We start from the raw sequence: 25,936 nt of genomic DNA, 5'->3' as shown, positions 1-25,936 counted from the left end.
TATTCCCTCATTATCCCAATTACAATGAGCAGATAAAAGGTTCATAGTTCATTTCAAGTGTGCTATTTGCATTTGGAATCTGTTACTGTCAACTCTTAAGATGAGATCCAAAGAGCTGTCGCTATCAGTCAAGCAAGCCATCTTTAGGCTGAAAAAAACAAAACAAACCCACCAGAGAGATGGCAAAAATATTAGGCGTGGCCAAAACAACAGTTTGGAACATTCTTAAAAATAAAGAACGCACCAGTAAGCTCAGCTCAGCAACACCAAAAGACCCGGAAGACCACGGAAAACAACTGTGGTGGATGACCGAAGAATTCTTTCCTTGTTGGGAAACAGTTGGCCAGATCAAGAACACTCTCTAGGAGGTAGGTGTATGTGTGTCTGAGTCAACAATTAAGAGAAGACTACACCAGAGTGAATACAGAGGGTTCACCACAAGATGTAAACCATTGATGAGCCTCAAAAACAGGAAGGCCAGATTAGAGTTCTAAAAAAAGCGCTCACAGCGCTGGAACAACATCTTATGGATAGATGAGATCAAGATCAACTTGTACCAGAGTGATGGGAAGAGAAGAGCATGGAAAAGGAAAGGTACTGCTCATGATCCTAAGCAGTGAAGCATGGTGGTAGTAGTGACATGGCATGGCCATGTATGGCTGTCAATGGAACTGCTTCTCTTGTATTTATTGATGATATGACTGCTGACATATTCTGCTCATATTCAGCCAAATACTTCAGAACTCATTGGACAGTGCTTCACTGTGCAGATGGAGAATGACCCAAAGCATACTGCAAAAGCAACCAAAAGAGTTTTTGAAGGGAAAGAAGTGGAATGTTATGCAATGGCCAATTCAGTCACCTGATCTGAATCCGATTGAGCTTGCATTTCACTTGCTGAAGACAAAACTGAAGGAAAATGCCCCAAGGACAAGCAGGAACTGAAATCATTTGCTGTAGAGGCCTGGCAGAGCACCACCAGGAGTGATACCCAGCATCTGGTGATGTCTATGCGTTCCAGACTTCAGACTATAATTGACTGCAACGGATTTGCAACCAAGTATTAAAAACTAAAAGTTTGATTTCTTATTATTATTCTGTCCAATTACTTTTGGTCCCTTAACAAGTGGGAGGCACATATGCAAACTGTTCTAACTCCTACAGCGTTCACCTGATTTGGATGTAAATTCCCTCAAATTAAAGCTGACAGTCTGCAGCTAAAGCACATCTTGTTTGTCTCATTTCAAATCCATTATGTTGGTGTATAGAGCCAAAAATGCTAGAACTGTGTTGATGTCCAAATCTTTATGGACCTAACTGTATAAAATTTTCATACTAGCTAATAAAATGAAGTTGCGAATGGATAGTTCTGTATTGACATGTTAAACATCAGTTACTCATTGATAATGTTTTCTTAACTCCAGCATACAGAAAGAACAGAAACACAAATCACCTGTATGTAGTGTAATGTGTGATTTCTCTGTGTGTGATGTGTTCAGCCGAATCGAGAGGGCGTACTGGAGCTGTCGGTGGGTGGACTGTTCTACTGCCTGGGTGTTGTGTTCTTCAAGAGCGACGGCCTCATCCCGTTTGCTCACGCCATCTGGCACGTCTTTGTGGCAGTCGGGGCAGCCATTCACTATTACGCCATTTGGAGGTACCTGTATGCAACCGGGACCGGCCAAATCAAAATATCCAGGTGACAGATGCTGAAGATCTCAAGGAGTTCACATACAGGGTTTGAAGAGCTATCCGCCTTTTTCCTACGTCCCATGTTGCGTTTCATGAAGTATAAGAAGTCAATTAGTCAATAATTGAGAACAATGAGTTGGCATTATTCAATTCAGTTTATTCATCGAATATCAAAAGGCGACTTATTCAAATTAAGAAATTACTTTCAGCAGACAACGAATAACTCAAAAAACTCAATGTTTTCTCAATCCTCAGACTTCAAACTATCAATACAAACAAAAAGTCTTGTCGCCTATCTAAGATTTAGAAACAACAAATAATAAATTGACTTCTAGTTGATCATTTGGTATCAGAAGTGGCTTATATAAAAAGGCAAATGCCTTTTACCAAAATAAAAATAAATAAATAAATAAAATGTGATCATACTTTGGTTTTTAATGATTTAATTAGGACAGTAAAGTTTGACGTTGCTTAGACAAAAGTCTTGTCATTTAACAGAAATAATGTCCAGTATAGAATATAAAGTCATGATGCAGTGGATAAAGAATTAATATTGTGTATGACTCTCATGAACTTGGATGTCGACGTTCATACATCTCTGCAATAACTAAAATAACTTAACAAAGTCATCTGGAATGGCAAACAAAGCGTTCCCACAGGACTCCCAGAGTTCATCAAGATTTTTTGGATTCATCTTCAATGCCTCCTTCTTCATCTTACCCCAGACATGCTCAATAATGTTCATATCTCATGACTGGGCTGGCCAATCTGGAGCACCATGACCTCCTTTGCTTTCAGGAACTGTGATGTGGACGCTGAAGTATGAGAAAGAGTGCAATCCTGCTGAAGAATTTGCCCTCTCCTGTGGTTTATAATATAATGGCCAGCACAAATGTCTTGACACCTCAGGCTGTTTATGTTGCCATCCTCTCAGATCACTCACACGCCGCCATACTGAAATGTAACCCCCAAACCATGATTTTTCCTTCACCAAACCTGACTGATTTCTGTGAGAATCATGGGTCCATGCAGGTTCTAATAGGTCTTCTGCAGTATTTGTGATGATTGGGAAGCAGCTGATTCATTGAAAACAAAATCTACCTTCTGCCACTCTTCCAAATGATCAACTAGAAGTCAAGTTATTATTTGTTGCTCTTACAACTGGGATTGACGACAAGACTTTTGGTAGTGTATACGGATTATATGCAGTGCATATAGCCCATAATTTAAAGCACAGTCATCTCGTGTGGAAAAAGGTGGATGAAAGAGTGTATTTGATAATCACAAGCTGCCTTCACATCCCTCTATATTAACCATAGACGGGCATGTTCTAGTACTGTTGCTCTAAAATATATTTTTATATATAAACAATGTTTTATTGGATAACTCGCCATCTTCAGGCCAGTCTGTAGTCTTAACCTGTTGACATAATGTACTGTTTTATCTATCAGTGTTTACAGTGTGAAATGCAGAAGACACTATCGAAATAACATTCCTATAGCAGAGCTGTCTACTGTCCTTAAAGACTTTCGTTTTGATATTATATGACCAGATTGAGCTCATGATTGAAGATAATTTATTGACGCTTGATGGCACAGAGCAGAAATTCTGCTGAAGTATTTCTGCTGCTGTGATTGTGGTCACCTCTAAACAAAATGTGACTTAAAAGGGGCCATTCACTCAGAATGCATTTTATTTTCATATCACTACCAAACGTTTTCATTGCTTTTTTATGTAAACATGCTTGGTGTGCGTGTTTAACTGCTATGAAATGCCAGGAGGTTCAGTTTTAGCTAGTAAACAACACCTCAATGACTGCACATAAAAGATAAACAAGTGATTGCAGAAGGATCAGAAAGATATGTTAATTTTAACATCATTATCTGTTGTTTTGCATAAATGATGGATTGTTTGTAAAGTCTACATAAAATATCGTTTGTTAAAATTCACATATATTTCAATGTCTGAAATCTTGATGGACAACAATTCGGCAAAATTGACATCTATGTTGTTAGGTCTATATTTAAGTGCTGATTTTTTCGTCACACTTGATGCATTTATTACGTTAAAATTCACATATATTTAAACCTCCTTGCATTAAGCCTCCTTGATTGCCAGATTGTGCGATCATGCATTATTTGCACATTTTCAATGCATTTTCTGCACGTACACAATTACATATTCTAACCTCTTTGCCAGATGGTTGATAAGTATGTGAAATCAGCCGGATCTCAAAAGAAAACGTAAGTATTTTACGGTTTGTCAGATTAGTGGCTAATTCGTACAAGTTCAGTTATACGAAATTGTACGATTTTAAAAAAGGAGGCGTGGCACCTAACCCCACCCCTAAACCCAACCGTCATTAGGGGATGCGCAAATCGTACTATATCGTTCCAATTAGATCGTACGAATTCATACGAATTAGCCACTAGATCAAAAAGTTACGAATTGCCGTGAGATTGTGTTGGTGAAATTGATGTCTGTGATCATGTGTTGTTTTCAGGTTGTTTATACTTGGATTTTATATACATCTTTTATGCACGAATGCACAGCTGACATGTTGTTTGTGTGTATGTGAATTTCTTTGTGCTCAGTAGTCAGATGGATCAGACGTATGTGAAACCGATGTCTGTAATCATATGATGTTTTAAGCATAGTAGACATAAAAATAATGCATTGTTGTTCAATAGCAAGATCAAAAGTAGAGGAAAAAAGAACTGCATGATGAATCAAAATGAAATAGAAAGTGTGATTTAGCAAAAGCTATGATTGTCGAACAAATCTAAGCAGGGAAGCACGGCTCTGTGATTAGTAGTAAGTCTCCTATGAAGGCCAGAGAATGCTTGCAATGTTTTTTTTTTGCTAACAATCTAAAGAGAACATTCCCAGATTGTTCTGGCAACATTCTTCTAACCTAGAAAGGACATTCTATATAGAATAACTGTAGAAAAACAGTCCTGGCTAACCAACAGAGAAAGTCTTGATTACGCAGGGTATATGCAGGTATTCTGAAGGTAACTACAATATATTTTTAAGACTTTTTAATGACCTTCTCAGAATATTTTAAGTGCTCATCTCCACTTCAAGTTCTAATCAGTATCAAACCTTTAACTTAATAAACAGTTGTAGTTAAATAAATCAATGGAGCACAATCATGCAACAGAACTCAGATAAGCTCAGAAGAAGCAAAGCTTGAAAGAATAAAATTGCATGATTGTTTTCAGTGACAAGCTTCAGCCGCTGTTTAAACTCGTCTTTCTCCAACCAGGAGTACGCAAATTTACATTTTCCCATTTCGCCGTCTGTTTCGCTACATATAGACAGCGTCACATCACCTTCCCGCGTTTGTTGCAAATTACGTGCGACACCCGGACAGAGGAGCTTGGCCGGACGCTCCCCAGCCTGAACGAATCGCGTGGATCAAGCATGCCGCAGTTAATATTAGGAAGAAAATAAATATAATTATGCTTTTTTGGAGTCAAGCATTTTGGAAAACACTTAAAATCAACACTTAAAATCAAAATTTAAGACCTCGTAAAAACGCGATTAAGACTATTGTAATACCTTTTAAGTGCCTTAATTTTCTCATTACTGATTTATCGACATTTAATACATTTTAAGACCCCGCAGACACCCTGTTACATATGCAACCCTCATCCCTGAACCAAGCTATGAAGATGTTACAGTAAGTCATACAACTTTATATCACAGTAAATGACTAAACGTGATGTTGGAATTTTGGTTCTGGGAACCAGAAAATTAACATTCCTGTATTGTTATCGGAACTTTACAAAATAGTTAGCTGTGGCGCTGTTTGCATTGTCAACATGTTATGGTGTCAGTTATACATTGATCTTTTACATGCACATAATAAATAGTTGGCATCATTTCCAGAAAGATGGACCAATCAGAAGACCATGAAGGCGAGGCAATTGTTGCAAGCTATTGTTTACAGTAACAAGTTTCAATCTTATGACGTGAAAACACACAATTCTTGTCTGTGTTCTGTGCTACACAATTTTAAATCATCGAAGTGTGCTGGATCTCCCTTTTCTTATATACACAAACATGCATTCTTTTTGAATGGCCCAAAAGGTTCAATTATACTGCACTAATTTTCTGTTGTATGTGAACATATGCACTAGACTGATGTGTTTGACCATTGTGCTTGTGTTTTTTGCATGACCTGGCCTGCATCTGAAATACCATTCGACTCACCGCCATTTACAAATCCTCTCCTGTGGCCACATGGCATAGTAAAAGTGTCCATCAAGTTTAAACATGAAGTTGCAGGTCATCCGAGTAGGTTTGACCAACTCTTTTGTGAGTACTGAGATGAGTACAGCTTGAGTTTTAGATGCAGCCATGTTGTTTTAAAAACACAGCACTAATGTTACAGAAGTTTACCTTTATGCCTCGTTTTTAAACCTAGGCCTGATTGTTGCACAGTGGGGCTTAGGTGAAAAGACAGTTGCGAGAAATTAAAAATCCCAGCCTATTTAGCTTAAACTAAGCCATTTTATTTGTTGTTGGGATTGAGCTTTGCACAAAAGCTCACACCAAAATGAGCAATCACAAATGATATGCAGCGTTTCCGGTAAAAACCAATAAGATTTACCTGAAAGTCTCATTCAGATACAAACATTGATGAGAATCTTGCAAATTATGCTAAAAGCCAATTATAATGCTTTTATTTTAGGATGATGATTATTATTATTTATATTATTATTATTATTTTGTTTGTGTAATTCTTCTATGGTCCCATTTCACTCATTTCAGTAAATAACTGGTGTCCAGCAGTTCTTTACCTGCCTGTTTTACCTCTTGATACATTTAGCATTAAAAAGCCAAGAAATGACAGCGTGTTTTCAATGTGACTCTGAATGTAAACATGTTTCTACTCATTTTGTCATAATGCTGCGTAAACATGACAATAACCACCTGATGCACTTGTAAGGTGTCGAATTTGATGTGTATTTGCTTCACAAACTCAAAGCTGTATTTTAACAGCGTTGGCACTTACCATAAATAGCAGTAATAAAACCAACTTTACAGTAAACACATTTATTTTGAATTATATAAATGCGTCCCTAACAATCATGTGAATAAATCAAACAAATAAATCAAAACCTCTTGTGTCTGAATGTTTATATATATATATATATATATATATATATATATATATATATATATATATATATATATATATATATATATATATATATATATATTAGTGATGGACAGGCAGAAGTGAAGTGCAGTGCTTGCCTGTTTTTCTCCTCTGACTCCATCTTCATGTCCTTCAGAAAGGGCCCCTCTCTGCGCAGTTACTTCGAAATGGTTTTCCTGGTATTGGCTTATGCGGGCAGGAAGCTGGAGTGTCTGTGGAGGAGGCCGCTGACTGCCCTCATGGCCTGTGGAAGCGAGGCATTGGTGTCTCTGTGCCAGCGAGGGCCGTCGGCCCCAGCTGAAGGAGCCAGGACAAACTGAGCCACATTGGGCAACTTAAGCAGGTTAATAAGTTCGTGTGCGCGTGTGATGATCTCCTCAGTGTCCTCCTCGCTGTAGCAGGCCGTTACTGGAGCACTGCGCGCAAACGTTCGCATCTTAGACAGGAAGAGTGACGCTCTAGGAGAGAAACAGATATGGAAAGAGTGAGGGGTTTACAGTAGAAATATTGGTGGATAATGGATTTGGGTTTTACTGTGTGTTACGACTTTTTAGAAAAAAAAAATATAAGTTGAGCTGAAAATAGAAATACAATTGAACTACACCTGAAAAATTTAAACTGATATAATAGTTAATAATAATATAAATAGCACACACTCACTTACTCACTCTCATTCCTTCGGCTTAGTCCCTGATTTATCAGGGGTTGCCACAGCAAAATGAACCACCAATTACTCTGGCACATGTTTTATGCAGCAGATGCCCTTTCAGCCACAAATATCTAATAATATAATATCTTAAGGATCATGTGACACTGAAAATTCAGCTTCACCATCACAGGTATAGACTATTATAAAAAAGAAAAAGAAAAAAATTATTGCAATATTTCCTAATATTGCTGTGTTTTTGTTATACAATCGCAGCCCCCTTTTTAATCCTAAAAAAAATTAACAATTCGAAATACATTTGTAATTAAGATTACTTATTACTTAACTTTTGACTGGTTGTGTATATATTTACAGCTCTACTCAGTCAGTATACACACCTTTTCCAGAATATCCAAGATATTCATATTTAACTTTTAATTAAAAAATATATATATATATTGAGAACACCAAAATGAATTGTTTATTTATTATATTAATACTATTTTATAACTGTTATTTTTTTAATTAAGTACTGCCTTCCTGAATAAGCTGTTTAATGTAACAAATTTTCATTGTTTTTTTTTATTTTATTTTGTATTAAATATATAAATAATAAACTGAACTAATTTTGTCTACAGAGAAAATGTAATCGAATACATTCATATAGAATAATCTAATTATATTCATAATATACATAAACACAATAAATGAACTGATAAATTGTACTTTTATATTTTCCATATGTGTGTATGTATATACTTTATTTGTAAGTATATATATATATATATATATATATATATATATATATATATATATATATATATATATATATAAATAAAATTATTAGTCCCCCTTTTTCCTCAATTTCTGTATAACAGAGAGATTTTTTTCAACACATTTCTAAACATAATAGTTTTAATCACTCATCTCTAATAACTGATTTATTTTATCTTTGCCATGATGACAGTAAATAATATTTGACTAGATATTTTTCAAGACACTTCTATACAGCTTAAAGTGACATTTAAAGGCTTAACTAGGCTAATTAGGTTAACTAGGCAGGTTAGGGTAGTTAGGCAAGTTATTGTATAATGATGGTTTGTTCGTTAGACCAGTGTTTCCCAACCCTGTTCCTGAAGGCAGACCAACAGTACACATTTTCAACCTCTCCCTAATCAACCACACCTGAATCATCTTATCATAACATCAGAAGAGACTCCAACACCTGAAGTTAATGGGTCAGAAAAGGGAGACATCCAAAATATGTACTGTTGGTGTGCCTTCAGGAATAGGGTTGGGAAAAACTGCTGTAGACTATCAAAAAAATATAGCATAAAGGGGCTAATAATTTTGACCTTAAAATGATTTTTAAAAAATTAAAAATGTCCATGCTCTGCATGTATTTATTATTATTATTATGATTTACAGAAAAAATTCATTAAGTGTGACAATAGTTAAAAAATTGTCTTGTTGACATATTAAAACACTAATTATGGATCAAAACGAAGCCCCAAAATATGAATTAACTGTCAACATTTATCTTTATTCTTTGCCACCATCCTGCAAACTCCCATTAGAAATGATGTATTTAAAACATATGAATAAGTGATCATGAAAAAATGAATAAGTGTGTTTCATTTTTACATAAATCTATCTGATGCACTGAATGCCTTATGTACATATTTTCACAGTTGTTATTTGAAACATCAGTCACTTGTATTTAATATGTTTTCTGCTTGGTAAATGCAACTTGAAATGACAAAAGCATATGACACATATATTGAGTGGCCGCAAGTTGTTTTACCTGGGAATAAGATCCTGACTGCGTGTGGCCAGTTTAGCGAGTGTGGTCATGAGCACAGTGATGAGGCGCGGGGAGAAACTGGGTGGACTGGCAGACTGTCGGACCTGCGTGATCTCAAACAGCACAGCCTCCAAACACTCAAAGAAAGAGGTGATCAGTTCCACCCTGCAGCGCGGGTCGTACGACACTGACAGATACTCGCCAATAACCCACACCTGCACAGTCAAGACAGTCAGCACAGCAACAATAATGACACAATCAATGTCTTAACAGTTTAACTCACCACATGTGTGTAGAAGTCTTCTTTACTGTAAATGTTGGTCGGGGAACCTGCGAATTCTAGGATCTCCCTGGATTGATCTACAATCAGTAGTGGGTGAAGTTTGCACAGGGCCTGCAGGTGAGTGCTGAACACCCTACAATCGCAACAAAATGATTATTAAATTCCAGAAGATTGACCTTATTCTGCAATGCAGAAGTGCGCTCGTTTTGGCAATTGTTTTAGAACTTCTGATTCAGCTGCCTTTGGGAGAAATGACTAGGAATAATGAACAGCAGAAAATGGTCAAACTACTTGCTCTACAAACAAGTGTGTTCATGACAATACAGACAAAGCAGAATAATATAAGAAGAAAACATCAGTTTGCAACATCAAACAGCATAACGAGCTGCTCTTAATGTCCAAAAATGAATGGAAGTGAATGAGACCGGAAGTCTCGAGCCAAAAAGATTCAAATGGCTGCGCCCGCTCGTACACGGAGAATAAGGCAAGTATGATGACATTTATATATATATATATATATATATATATTTATTATTATTTTTTTACAAATAATTTTTTCAGGGTTTTCACCTTAATTTGATAGGACAGCAGAGAGTATTGACAGGAAAGCACGGGGAGCAGAGAGAGGGGAACGATCGGCATAGGACCGCTAGGTGGAATCGAACTCGGGTCGCCGCAAGCACCGATGTGCATGTGTCGACGCACTAACTTCACTGACATGATGAAATATTTTTGGTACACTTATATAAGATCAAAATTAGAGAACAAGCCTCAATTTGCTAAATTGTCACTGCTTGGCCCTATAGGACTAATCTTTGTAGTGTGGTCAGAAAACTGGACCAAAGATCACTTTAGTTAATGAAAGCAAGATTCATTTATTTGGGGCCAATGGGACACTTTATGTTTGTTGACTAAAGCAAGTGTCTGTATGCTTTTAACAATTTTCGATTGCTGTACTCTCCAGAAATTTTAGTAGTGATCTATCTTCGTGGTTTTTATTACTGTTATAGTTTCTAATTATTGTACAAGTCATCTTTACTTCTATAGCGCTCAGCAATTTTGAAGAATGTTGGAAACCTGTAGCCACTGACATTCATAGTAAAAAAAAAATACTATTGCAGTCAATTGTATGTTTCCAACATTCTTCAAAATATCTTCTTTTGTTTTTTAACAGAAAAAAAAGCGCAGACAGGTTTGAAACAGTTGAAGGGTGAATAAATGAGGACAGAATTTTCCTTTTTTTGGGTGAACTACCCCTTTAAAGATTGGGTAATCTGCTTAATTAGGCAAGTCATTGGACAACAGAGTTTATGTGTGTGGCCAATTGAAAGAAATATACTTAAGGCTAATAATATTGATCCTAATTTGATGTAATAACTGCTTTTATTCCATCCAGGCAATTTTTTTGTTTCTTTTTAAATATTTAAAAACATTGCCTTGCTCTGTTAAACATCGCCTTTTCAATAATAATAGTTTTGCCTTATAGTTGTATATAATATAATATAAAATAATATCTTTAAAATAATATAGTATCTTTTTAAAATGCCTCACCTTTGCACCTCTACATGAAATGTTTTGATGTTGTAGAGCAGGCTGCATCTCTCCAGTAACACCAGAAGCAGCTGGTTCATCATCTTCTCATCAGCTTTCTATGAAAGACAATAAAAACCCATGGAAACAGATCTCTTGTTGCCAGAGATTCCACAAAATGATTTTGACAACAGTAATTTTTATTTTCATTTTCACTCTCACCTCTGTTACTGTGTTGAAGTAGACATGAAGAAGCACAGGAACAATCTGAGCGCACTGAACCACCCGTGGACAATCCACCATATCAGCCAGAATCTGATGAAGCTCTTTTAGCCTATGAGGTAAATCAGAGATTTATTTTAAGCAGACATTTAAAAACACACTTTAATCCAAATGCAACATTCAGGTGGTGGAAGACTATTTTTTTGCAGTGACTTAACTATATTAATCACATCATATTTAAATTAATATTAAAATCTGAAGAAACAGTATTGTCACTGTTTCAAGACACTATGATATTTTATTCAGCAATGACACTAAAGTAATCAAAGGTGGCAGAAAATGTTCAGAATAGTTCATAATATAAATTTTTCCCCTGTATTTTGGATTAAGTGTATGGCGAGCAGAGCATGTGTGACTTCTTTTAGAAATATATTTATTTCTAAAAATCTGACCCCATTCTTACAGTAGTGTAATTGTTTCTTCTCTTTGAATTTCATATCTATTCTGCACCCTCACACTCTAATAAGAATCCTGCGACTTCATTTAAAATTGTAAACTTTGTAGACACCATTCTTTTGTTTGTTTGTTTTTTGACACAATGGCAGCTTTCTATTGCTCCTTTCATGAGAAGGAAAGTTAATCAGGTTTTTTTATAATCCATTTTTCAGAAAAACTAGATTTGATCAGATTGCTTAAATGATATGTCAGGCATGACCTGTCTATTGTGTCTCCAGTGCCAGCTTCAGGTCTGAGGATGTAGAGAAAGAGCCCTCTATAGGACGGCTGGCGGAAAGCCTCCAGACAAGCTGCCACTTTCGCCCCCTGCTGGTCCCATGTGGTACGGTCTGGAGCCTGATAGCACGACGATCTGTAATAGCACGATGTCTAATTCACATCACAATCAACTCAGAGTTATGAAGCTGATCTGCGCTCAGTGAAGTGATGTACCTCTGCTGGAGGTCCAGAGCCGCTGCTAAACAGGGCAGATCCAGGATGGTGTGCAGTAACTCAATGGCTGTATCTGGAGCTATCAGTGATGGGAGCAGCTCCACAAACTCTGCAATCAGTCCTGAGCTGTTCCACGCTAAGAACTGACAGGGAAAGAGAACGTTTGATGACACACTTTCATTGAATGTTAGCTGAACTTGCAAGTGTTTGCTCCCGAAATATTTTGTACGAAAAAAAGAAGTTAAAAAAATCAAGCATACATGTAAAGCGAACACCTTTCCCTTTAAATATAGTTTATCTGGGTTAGATTTGTTTATAGTGAATGCCATTATTATTTCTGCTTGTTTTATACTACTTGTTTTAAATCCCTTTCAAAAGATATGACAGTAATTTGATTAATCCAGATTTAAAGTTCCAAGTTCCCAAACCACATCCATCTGATACAGCGGGATAAAGGGTGGATGATGTTTGAACTTTAGTATTATGTAGAATAATAATTATAAATATAACTATATTAGCATACACACAGAGGACAATAGAATTCTGTGTATTAGAACTGGGCTGCAGTGAAACGGTTTAAAATTGGTCAGTTCTTTGTAGCATGTTGTGAACGTTGCATTGTTGTTGTTGTTTCAAGTAGAAAGAGTTTTAGTTTTAGTTATCGTACTGGCAGCTTAGTGGCGCAGTGGGTAGCGCTGTTGCCTGACAGCAAGAAGGTCGCTGATTCGAGCCACAGCTCGGCCAGTTGGCATTTCTGTGTGGAGTTTGCATGTTCTCCCCATGTTCTTGTGGGTTTCCTCCGAGTGCTTCAGTTTCCCCCACAGTCCAAAGACATGCGCTATAGGTGAATTGGGTTAGTTAAATTGGCAGTAGTGAATGTGAGTGTATGGGTGTTTTCCAGTACTGGGTTGCAGCTGGAAGGGCATTCGCTGTGTAAAACATATGCTGGATGAGTTAGCGGTTCATTCCGCTATGGCGACCCCAGATTAATAAAGGGACTAAGCCGAAAATAAAATTAACGAGTTATTGTACATTGTGTAAACAGGCAAATTTATAGTCATGTACAACTTATTTTCAAGAAAATGGTGGAGCAGAGATGATTTGAAAGACCAGAAGACTAATCTACCATTGACTACTATCAGATTTTTCCTTTTTTTTTTAAAAATAACTTAGTGACAGATCACTCTAAAATGTACTCATCCACAAGTTGTTCCAAATCTTAATGAGTTTCCTTTATTTTGCTGAACCTAAAAGAAGATATTTTGAAGAAAGATGAACACTGGAAACCCTTGACCATAGTAGGAAAAACAAATACTATGGAAGTCAATGGTTACAAGTTTTCAGCTTTCTTTTATTTTTATATTTTGTGTACAACAGAAGAAAGAAACTCATACAAATTTGCGACAAGTGAAGGATGATTAAATGATGACAGAATTTTCAGATTTGGGTAAATCATACATGATCATTGTGTTGTACACTGTTAACTGCACACACATCACAAACATTATTTACTCGCTTACACCACATTCAGTGCTCAGCATAATTGAGTACACCCCATTTTGAAAATGAATATTTTTCTCCATTTCTCAGTGAATATATAGGCAAAGTATTTTGATGCATTTAAACAAAACAGATTTATTAAAAATCTATATTTATTAAAATAATATTTTAGTCACCAAACATACTTAAAAATGAACAGATAATACAATTAAATTCAAGCAAAGTATTGGGGGAAAAAAATAATTTTTTTTTGCTTCTCTTGATTTTTCCTCTTTTTAAAATTTTTAGTTAATATTTTCCTATACCATATAAATTTGTGTGTACTCGTTTTTAGACTGTTATCTTCAGTTATTTTGTTAGATGAGCTCCATATTTGGCTTCAGTACTGACTAATGTAATGTATATGCACAAATATAATATTGTATAGCTTCCTATTAAAATATTAATTTAAAAGATAGATTTATGAGGGGTCGGGGTGTACTTATATATGCTGAGCACTGTAAATATTATTACCATAGCATACCAATTTTAAAATTCTATATTGGTGTCTGTAATTTACAATGTAGAGCAAAACCTTGTACTGTTGTACTAAATGTACTGTTAAGTAATGTTTCCAAAATGCTTTATTTTACACAAACTGAAAAACCAAGCAAGTTAACCAGGTTGAAAACTGAAAAACCAAGCAAGTTAACCAGGTTTTAATGTAATAATTAGATAATAATAAATTATCCTAACAGCACTTTGTTTGGATTAAACAGATATGTGTCCCACCTTTAGGAGATTTGGGAAGCTCTGTCTGTAGTTGGCCACTCTGTCCTGCAGAACGCTGGCATTGAGAAGGCAAAACTGGACAAACTCGAACGCGAGCATGGGCTCATTGAACTGCTCAGCGGGACAGTGGCCGAAGAGTTGGCAGAAAACAGCTTCCGAATCCACCGCGGCCGTCTCACCTGAGAAAAGAGACACAGATGCTGAGATACATACGTCACACTAATTGAGGTGTAACGGTGAATGTACTCACTGTGGTTGAGGTAGAACTGAGCAATAGGCAGCAGGGTTCGAGCATAGGCAAAGTCTCCATTCAGCCTGCCATACAGGGCTTTGATGCAGGGAAAGGCACGGTACACATATGAAGGATCCTCACCACAGATGATGTCCATTATTGATACAGACTCAACAATACACTGTGCAACAGATAAACATTTAACTTAACTTAATATAAAGGTGTAGCAATGTATTTTGAATTATTTTCACATTTAAAATTCAAATTTTCATTTTAATTTTCACTGTAAGCCTTATTTAGGCCAATTTAAAAGCTGAAATATTCACTTGACATTTAAAGGTGCCGTATGCAAGTTTGACACCCAGTGGTTGAATTAGGTATTACATTCCTGAATAAAATCAAACACAAGCGCAGGTTGCAAGATTGACAGAGCGAGTCTGACAATCATGCCAAAAGGCTGATTTAAATCCTGTTCTAAATAAATCAACGGCATATGATAGAAGGAATATTTTCATATTAAAAGGAATTTTTGTCCAAACCAACACCTGGAACTGATTAAAAACAGCTTCTATTTCTTAGAGCTGAACAACAGAAAACTGACAACGATCACTTCAGGTACACCTCATGTGCTTTATTCAGTGTTAAATGCTAACTATGCGAGTTTGAATGCCATTTTACATGACATTTATTGCTATACTACTGAAAGCAGCAGCAGATAGTTCACCTCAGATCTTTAAAATAAAATAAACCATTTAAAATTTATCTTTAGAATTGTGAACTAGTGTAAGCCAACACATATCAGTGATTCAAGAATCTACATTTAATAATGTTAAAGAGGTTTAATATGTATTAATTAGATTATAAACCTTACCATTTCGTTGGAGTGCAGCAAGTGCACTATTCTGTGCTTCTAAATGGCTGTATTTAAATTTCTGTCATGTTTTGTTTGGTAATGAGCACAATTGCTCATCACTGCATTTCTCTACACGTAGTGTGTTGTTAGGACAATGTAATCTGCTACCCTAATGTTTACGCTCGTAATATTTATATTATTTGCTAATTAATAACCTCATGTGAAACTCTGAATCTGCATCTCATTTCTGAGACTGCTACTGTCCACCAGAGGTCGCATTTCGGTCACAGGTGCATGCTTTGAAGCCTTTCTGAATAAATGAAATACGTGGTTTTCCAACAAAGCAACCCGGGGTGCTGAAATATAATTGGCTAAATTGGCAGTGGATGGATTAAATGAACCAAAACAGAGACAGCATAAAAGAAATTTACAACATAAAAGAAATTTTCAACGCAGAATATATGACTTCAGCATTGTTTTTCAGATAAACAAGTATGTTGGCACTTGGCATGTTTCTTAAATATCTACAAACATATTATGGTATTTTTTTGCTTTACAAGACTCAAAGACTTACATACAGCACCTTTAATTTAAATGCAACTGAAAATGTGAAAACAACAGCATAATTTCAAAATGTGGTTAAGAATTTTTCATTCTCATGGAAAATTTATTAGCTAAAAAAGTCTATCTATAGAGTATTAAAATATATAAATATTTCAAAATTAGTCATTCTTTAAAACTTTTCTTATCCATCCTGAAAAGCAGACAAGTAAATGTTTCTTGAGCACCATATCTTTATACAAGAATGACCTCTGAAGGATTGTCATCACAGGAAATCATAATAAAAATATAGATATAAAAATATATATTCAAATATAAACAGTTGTAATAATACTATTCTATGCCAATACCATCTTACCAGATCTAAACAGGCTCGAAATTGTACCAAACCTTTGCAAGGTAAAACAAGTGGTACTTACAGCTTTCTGTAGCTCTGTATCTGTCCTCTTTAGAGCTTCTATATATATAAAAAAGAGAGAAATAAATCAGTACTTTACTAGCACAAAATAATTATCATTCTACATACATTGTACTCACTGCGGTCACTCTGTTCAATGAGACGCTGGCAGTACTCGAAAGCCTTCTCTCTGAGTCTCTCTTTGGGAGGAAGGAGTCTGCTGGAGGAAGATGTGGCCGACACCATGGACATCACTGAACTGTCCACCTCAGAGCGGTCATCTGCACCAATAGCACAGCAGCACATTACAGAACAGCACAGTACAGTAAATTACGGTACAGCACCTCATTCAGCATATGACAGGACACACAGATTATGTTTGGAATAATCTACTACAACATATTTATTTTTTCTACAGTATTCAGCATGTATAGTGTGCACACTATGCACATTTTCTGAACACCCAAATGACTTAAACATTAAATAATGCAGTATAAAAACCGACCACACATATTTATTACAATATTCTCATTGGCAGAAGTAAAGATTCATATTAAAATTTTGACCGAATGTTAAAATCACAAACAAATAAAAAGTAGGTATGGCAGCATTTTAATATGCATATGCATTCCCTGCTGTACTGCAAAAACAGTATGTGAAAAAGTATGTATGAGTTTCTGAAGTGACACAAGTATGTGACATTCAATGACGATATGACAAATATAATAAATACAGACTGTATCCACACTTTTATTATAAATATTTACACAATTAAATATCATTTTAACAGTTTCTAAGAGCTTCTAACAGTTTTTAATTAATTATCCGATGAGTAAATAGATGCCACACACAAATGTAAATATGGTGGGATCATGTGACAATAACATAATATGAAATGCTTATAGAGTTCATTTATGCCTGCTCAATTATTTCATTAACTTCCCATAAAAATATTTTAAAAACTACCAGATTCAAATGATATGAATTACAACATTACAAACTTTGGTTTAAAGAGAAGCAGCAAACAAAATCAGACAAAAAGAAAATTTTCTACAGCATTATTTGTAATGCAGATTTTTTTTTGCCACAAATTCCATTTTAAACGTGACCGGCTAAGATGAATTCATGAAAACCCACCAAAATGCATTTAACAACAGCCTTGGAGCTCACAAACCATCTGTCTTTAAAATGATCCATTATTCTTCAAATTAATTTTCTTATTGAGAAAATAGACTTTTTACCTCTGAAACACGATTATTATGCTCTATTGTTGTGTATACCACACTTTAAGCTCTATTTTATTGAAATCGTAAGCTGTACGCAGGATATACACTACCTCTGAAACACGATTATTGTGCTCTATTGTTGTGTATACTACACTTTAAGCTCTATTTTATTGAAATTGTAGGCTGTATGCAGGATATACGCTGCAGATAGCATGCTAGCATTTCATTCCAAACATAATCATAGATTTGAAATCAATTTGATACATATTGCAACTTATTATTTATGATGAACCCCCAGAATGTTAGGATCAGAAGAGCCCACTGATTCTGATTGGAAAACGTCGAAAGCATTTGATTGTTTTTAGGAAGGAAAGCACTTTGGATTGAGACTGATCTTATCTGTCGTTTCACTTGTAACTTACCTTGGTGCTGTAACTGAATGATCTGTGCTCTTTTTAGTAGAGCTAGCAAAGATGAAAATAACATGTTACTTGCTTTAGCTAAATTAAATAAGTATATATCTGTCATAAGATGTTAGTGGATAGTTTCAATTCTTTATCGTAAACAAAGCTGGAATTAAATACAATTATTGGACAAATAAAAAAATAAAAAATAAAAAAAAAAGACAAAAAGTGAAAAATGTTTCCTTGGAAATTAACTGAAATACAGTAAAACAAAAAAGAAAAAAGAATGATAAAAGCTAACTAGAAACAGTACCAAACAAAAAATAAATGTAAATTAAAACACTGCAAAAACGCTTTAAGCTTTTGGTCTCGTTTCTACCCAAAATATCTATAATAATAATAATAATAATAATAATAATAATAATAATAATAATAATAATAATAATAATAATAATAAAGCATTTTCTAGACAAGTAGAAGAAATATTGTAGGTCAAAATTGACTGAATTTTTTCAGAAAAAGCAAGCAAACTAGTCTGTCAATAGGGTAAGTAATATAATCTTATTTCAAACCGAAAGCAAGATTATTTTACTCACCTCATTGGCAGATTATTGTCAGATTATTTTAAAAAAAAATTGGCAGATCAGTTCAAACAGAAAACAAGATAGTTTTACTTACCCACTGGCAGATTATTTAGCATGTTTTAGAGAAAACTCACTTAAGACTGACATTAGTTCTAAAAACAAACCAATGTTTTTTTTACTTGTCAAGAAAAAGCTTTCAGATCTAAGAATTTTGAAATATTTTTAAATCTTTCAGAATTTTCTTTCTTGCAGTGAAATTATCATATTATAAATAAATGCATAAACAATACTTTAATTGGAGATTTGGCAAAAAGAAAAAACGTTTTCTAAATCCATTCGGCATCGCTTCTGAGATTTTCAAAATGCATCTCAATGCTCTGCTGAATCGATTCTGAGCTTAGTTTTAAACAGCAGATGGCGCTCTAGGCTAGATTTGTACAGTACACACAAACACTTATGAGGAAGAGCCCTTGAGCATTCAGTAAGATGGCTGTTCCTGTGTCATCAGAGTCCCCCCCCTGACAACTGGGTCCGCCTAGGACCCTGGGTGATCCTATTTTTTCACTGGAGTTGTAATTGGTATAGTTTGTAGCGCCTTATTAAAAAATATATATAAATGCAGCGGAATCTTGTTTAAATTTATGTAATTTAAAAGAGTGTTACAATGACATAAAACTATTTTAAATTATGTATTTCATATACTGATGTACAACTAAAGGCATGTGTTGTGGCATGGAGAATTTCTCTTTCGTGCTTTTATTTTAGATCATGACATGCTACCACTTCTTATGTAAATATAGAATGTTACATATAAATACATTAAAACATCAAAAAGACATCATCAATGTCTATTTACAACCATCTATCCAATTTAGTCCAACTTTCAGCAATTTGATGAGATATATTTAGCGTTTCGCTTAGTAGTTTATATTTAGTGGGCGCTTTTATTTTGTAAAGAGGATTAACAAGGTATCGCGATAATAGCTTTTGATCAGGCATTCAATGCAGACGATCCATTGGGCTCCTAAGTGGACTCGATTGCAGGGGGGACTCGATATCTAACAACACCTGTTCAAAAACCCCCTACTGGATGGATCAAGAACAAAAGAGTTAAAACTAGTGTCCTAGAAATGCGGTCAAGCCTTTCCATTTGTTTATGAATTGTCATTTGACTGACTTACGAGATTAATGTAAACACTGCTTATAATTTGCTTAAACATTTCCTTACTTTATTATGAATTATTTTGGTTCAAGTGGTATTTGTAAGGAATTGGAAGCAAGCAGACTACCCCTATTTGTAGAGCATACAACGCTTTCTGCTGTTAAAAACTTTGCTCAGAATCTATTCAAGAGAGTATAGATTTGAGACTTTTGAAAATCTCAGAATTGATCTACATTTTATTTCTCTAACGACTTTTCGTCATAACTCTAACTGTAATAACACAAATGTACACAAAAACGTCTCTACAAAAACAGTACCTGATTCTGTGTTTGTCGTCCCCTCTGTGTCGTAAGTGAGCAGCCAGCTCTTGATCATGGAGAAAGCGTACATGTTCATCCACTGGTCTTCAGTGTAGCTCTGACCCACACATAGCACAGTGAAGAAATCCCCCGTCACCACCCCGTCCACCTCTGTCAGTGGAGCTGGCTGATCAACAGAAGATGAAAATCAGTTAACTGAGATCACTCCACAGCACACTCATTAACTTCAGCCTGACGGTAGTTGATGAAGAAAAGCAACATGTCCCACCTGACGGGTTCTTGGTGCACTGAAAAATCCCCCAGAAGACATGGAGGCTCCCTGCTGCATACTGGCATAACGCAACCAATCCACCAACTTACGGCTGACCAGATTCACCTGATCTGGTTTAGTGAGTGACCACATAACATACATACAGATCTAAAACTCTAGAGTTAACAGTTGTACAGTATTGGTGTTTAAAAGTTGATTAGAAAAGGATTTAACGCAATAAATAACACATTTTAGGAAATAAAATTAAATTAAATGTATAATATTTGCTCGTTATATTATGTTATGAATAATTGACAACAGGCTGATGAATTATTAGACAATAATGCACACCCAAGATGAACACAAAATAATAATTATACATAAATAATAACTACTGATGTATTGTATACTGTATACGTGTACATGTATATAATATAATATAATATAATATAATATAATATAATATAATATAATATAATATAATATAATATAATATAATATAATATAATATAATATATGTATATACACATATAATATGTATATTATATATATTTTATCATATTATGTTATATTATAAATATCATATAATATACATAGGAGTAACACACATTCAGTTGAAGTCATTATTAGCCGCTTTTTGAAATTTCTATTCTTTTTTTAAATATTTCCTTTTTAAATTATGTTTAACATAGTAAGGACATTTTCACAGTATGTCTGATAATATTTTTTCCTTCTAGAAAAAGTAAAAAGCAGTAAAAGCAGTTTTTAATTTTTAAAAAAACATTTTTTAGGTCAAAATTATTAGCCCTTTTCAGTTATATTTTTTTTTCGAAAGTCTAAAGAACAAACCATCATTAATAACTTGCTTAGTAACTCTAACCTGCCTAGTTAACCTAATTAACCTAATTAAGCCTTTAAAATGTCACTTTAAGTCGTATAGAAGTGTTTTGAAGAATATCTAGTAAAATATTATTTACTGTCATCATGGCAAAACTAAAATAAATCAGTTATTAGAAATGAGTTATTAAAACTATTATGTTTAGACATGTGTTGAAAAAAATCTTCTCTCCGTAAACAGAAATTGGAGAAAAAAATAAACGGGGGGCTAATAATTCAAGGGGGTTAATAATTCTGACTTTAACTGTATACACATTAGATGAATATGGAGGATGAAACCTGCAAAATCAATCAATAAATAAATATGCAAATAAATAAATAAATGAGTAAATTCCTGCATAAATAAATAAATCAATAATAATCAAATTAATACGCAAATATATACATAGCATGTTGAGCTGAGGAAAAGTAAATATGGAACTACGTTCAGGAATGAATAAAGTTTTGATAAGAGGTGGGGGGGGGGGGGGGGGGGGGTGGGCAGAGGGGGCTTTTTCAGATCTTATTCCCCCAACATTTGTGTAATTTAATAAATTATTTACCTGTCCACACTATTAATTATTTATACATTTATTTATGCAGAAATTTGTGGATTTTTATATACATTTATTTATTTGCAAATATATTTATTGTTTTATTTATGCAGGAATTTGTAGATTTTTATATACATTTGTCTATTTGCATATGTATTTATTTATTGTTTTATTTATGCAGGAATTTGTGGATTTTATATACATTTATTTATTTGCATAATTATTTATTTATTGTTTTATTTATGCAGGAATTTGTGGATTTTTAAATACATTTATTTGTTTGCATATGTATTTTTTATTGTTTTATTTATGCAGGAATTTGTGGATTTTTATATAGATTAGTTTATTTACATATACATTAATTTATTGTTTTATTTATGCAAGAGTTTGTGGATTTTTATCTATATTAATTTATTTGCATATTTATTTATTTATCGTTTTATTTATGCAGGAATTTGTGAATTTTTATATGGATTAATTTATTTGCATTTTTTTATTTGTTGTTTTTTTATGCAGGATTTTGTGGATTTTCATATACATTTATTTATACATTTTATATACATTTATGCAGGAAATTATGGATTTATTTACTCGTTTATTTATTAATTTGCATATTTTTGGTTTGTTTTTGCAGGTTTCGTCCTCCATAGATGAATGCATAAATGAATGAATAAACAAACAAACAAGCAGACAAATAAATAAATAAATAAATAAATTTTAAACTTTACCGTCTGTGAGAATCTCTGGATAAGCAGTAATCATACTGGAGAGAATAGGAAGTGCGTGTTTGGGTATCTGGCCGTCAGACAGCCGAGACTCAAAACTTTTCATCAAGTGGTGGCAAAGCGGCATCATGTCCTCTTTACCTCCAGCCTGTAAAAAATGAGAGCTGATCACTTTAGTGTGCATGAAGAAAACACAAGCAGAGCAGCCTGTGCCTCACCTGAGAGAGAACAACAGCGGCCACACAGCTGAAGATCCTGCTGTCCTGACTGAGATCTGAGCAGAGGCTGTGCACGCTGGGAGGAAAACTCTCTCGGATGATGGAGGATGACAGAAACTGAAGCTGCTCTGGGCATGATGAAGAACGAAGAAGCGTCTGCAGCTTCATCAGCAGATCTGAGGGAAGCCTGAGGGAGATGCAATGCAATGCCATCAGGTTTATGCACTTATGACAATAAAACATGAACATTATCAAAGTAACCATGTTTTCTTTTTTTGGCAGATTAATTACTCTTTTTAAAAGCATGGTTTTACTACAAAAATCATGGTTAAACTATGTTGAGTGTTGTAAAATCATGGTTACTATGGTTTATCTATATTAACTATCATGATCTTTTTCGGAGAAGTCAGTCTTTTAAGTTTGAAATGTATAATTTTTTTTGAACAAAAATGCCAAATCAATACTATCAAGAATAGATGCTGTAAAACTTTGACTATCTACAGAAATAACGGTGAGTATTGACATTTGAACTGCGCGCTTGCGGTACTTAAACCTTTTTTGGTGCGTTAATCTTGTCAATAACATTACTCAGAAGGTCATGATTCACACTCAATAAATAATTACTTTGTATAGACTTTATTTGATATTCTTCAATGATACAAAACACAGACGCGGGTGGGGGGGTCAAGTTTTCCGGATATGTTCGGTAATATGCCTCAGTGAACCAAAGTTACACCTTTATTCTGGTGAAATTGTATTCATATTGCAATATACAGAATATCGCAGAATAACAAAATATCGTAATTTTTCCAATATCGTGCAGCCCTAAATTCATCCATTTTCTTTTCGGCTTAATGCCTTTATTAATCCGGGGTCGCCACAGCAGAATGAACCGCCAACTTATCCAGCAGATGTTTTATGCAGCAGATGCAGCCACCAAAGGAAACCCACGCAAACACGGGGGGAGCCTGCAAATTCCACAGAGAAATGCCAACTGACTCAGCCGAGGCTCGAACCATCGGCCTTCTTGCTGTGAGGGGAGAGCGCTACCCACTGCGCCACCGTGCTGCCCCCTCAGCCCTCAACTGAATATAGAAATTCTAATTAACATTACAAATGTACATACACCAGTTAATTGAAAAATAAAATAAAAATAAATTAAATATATATATATATATATATATATATATATATATATACATATATATATATATATATATATATATATATATATACATATATATATATATATATATATACACATATATATATATATATATACATACATATATATATATATATATATATACATATATATATATATATATACATACATATATATATATATATATATATATATATATATATATACATATATATATATATATATATATATATATACATACATATATATATATATATATATATATATATATATATACATATATATATATATATATACATACATATATATATATATATATATATACATATATATATATATATATATATATATACATACATATATATATATAATATATATATATATATATATATATATATATATATATATACATATATATATATATATATATATACATATATATATATATATATATATATATATATATATATACATATATATATATATATATATATATACATATATATATATATATATATATACATATATATATATATATATATATATATATATATATACATATATATATATATATATATATATATACATACATATATATATATATATATATATATATATATATATATATACATATATATATATATATATATATATATATATATATACATATATATACATATATATATATATATATATATATATATATATATATATATATATATATATATATATATATATATATATATACATATATATATATATATATACATATATATACATATATATATATATATACATATATATATACATATATATATATATATACATATATATATATATATATATATATATATATATATATATATATATATATATATATATACATATATATATATATATATACATATATATATATATACATATATATATATATACATATATATATATATATATATACATATATATATATATATATATATATATACATATATATATATATATACATATATATATATATATACATATATATATATATATCATATATACATATATATATATATATACTATATACATATATATACATATATACATATATATATACATATATACATATATATATACATATATACATATATATATATATATACATATATATATATATATATATACATATATACATATATATATATATATATATACATATATACATATATATATATATATATACATATATACATATATATATATATATATATATACATATATACATATATATATATATATATACATATATACATATATATATACATATATACATATATATATATATATATATATATATATATATATATATATATATATATATATATATATATATATATATATATATCGTAAGGGTGGTGCACTTTTAAAGACTCAGAGCGACAAATGGTTTCATATCAGTTCAAATGTATTGAAAATGAATATGACTTACTCTCTGGCATATTTAGTGGCAGAAACAATCAAATGGAGCCTCTGAAGAGAATCCACAGCCTCTCCAATAACATCTTTACTGTGAAGCAGTTTATAAACGCGTCCGCAAAACCTCTGCAGCTCTTCCTCCTTTATTTCTCTGAAAATGTATTAGTGAATTAGATGGGGAACTTATCTGGAACTCATAAATGACCAGCCATGTGGCCAATACAGTTTAGGACAGCAAAAAAATATCTATAGTCTTACCTTGCCTGCTTTATTAAACTCTCCGTCGCAGCTGCATACATTCTGAGAACGATACAATAACATTTCAAAACATTAACGAGAATCAAAACATTCGCTTCGCCCGTCAGCTGAGATGTCCTGACAG

At 33.2% G+C, this 25,936-nt stretch overlaps 2 protein-coding genes across 3 annotated transcripts in view; one reads left to right on the top strand and one right to left on the bottom strand.

Annotated features, from left to right (window-relative positions):
* mmd2a (monocyte to macrophage differentiation-associated 2a) overlaps positions 1 to 3,930 on the top strand; it is a 30,117-nt gene extending 26,187 nt beyond the window's left edge. The window contains exon 7 of the mRNA XM_056453963.1: positions 1,500 to 3,930. Within this exon, the coding sequence (XP_056309938.1) occupies positions 1,500 to 1,703 (204 nt within the window). The 3' untranslated portion in view covers positions 1,704 to 3,930. The remainder of the gene's footprint in view (positions 1 to 1,499) is intronic.
* A 2,979-nt stretch (positions 3,931 to 6,909) lies between these two features.
* Positions 6,910 to 25,926, bottom strand: ap5z1 (adaptor related protein complex 5 subunit zeta 1). 2 transcript variants are annotated; one of them, XM_056453961.1, is made up of 18 exons: positions 25,813 to 25,926; positions 25,568 to 25,705; positions 22,929 to 23,115; positions 22,714 to 22,858; positions 20,574 to 20,686; positions 20,303 to 20,471; positions 18,258 to 18,299; positions 16,750 to 16,890; positions 16,632 to 16,669; positions 14,817 to 14,979; positions 14,567 to 14,745; positions 12,296 to 12,438; positions 12,063 to 12,215; positions 11,348 to 11,459; positions 11,147 to 11,244; positions 9,596 to 9,728; positions 9,313 to 9,527; positions 6,910 to 7,320 (listed from the first exon to the last, which is right to left on the bottom strand). In XM_056453961.1, the coding sequence occupies exons 1-18, from the start codon at positions 25,851 to 25,853 to the stop codon at positions 7,050 to 7,052; spliced, it is 2,481 nt and encodes an 826-aa protein (XP_056309936.1). In that variant the 5' UTR covers positions 25,854 to 25,926; the 3' UTR covers positions 6,910 to 7,049. The 2 variants fall into 2 exon arrangements, with proteins under 2 accessions (XP_056309936.1, XP_056309937.1); XM_056453962.1 differs by lacking the exon at positions 18,258 to 18,299.
* Between the last annotated feature and the right edge of the window lie 10 nt (positions 25,927 to 25,936).

Source organism: Danio aesculapii, chromosome 3, assembly GCF_903798145.1.
Source record: "Danio aesculapii chromosome 3, fDanAes4.1, whole genome shotgun sequence".
NCBI classification, from domain to species: Eukaryota; Metazoa; Chordata; class Actinopteri; order Cypriniformes; family Danionidae; genus Danio; species Danio aesculapii.
This window is presented reverse-complemented; position numbering and strand designations above follow the sequence as displayed.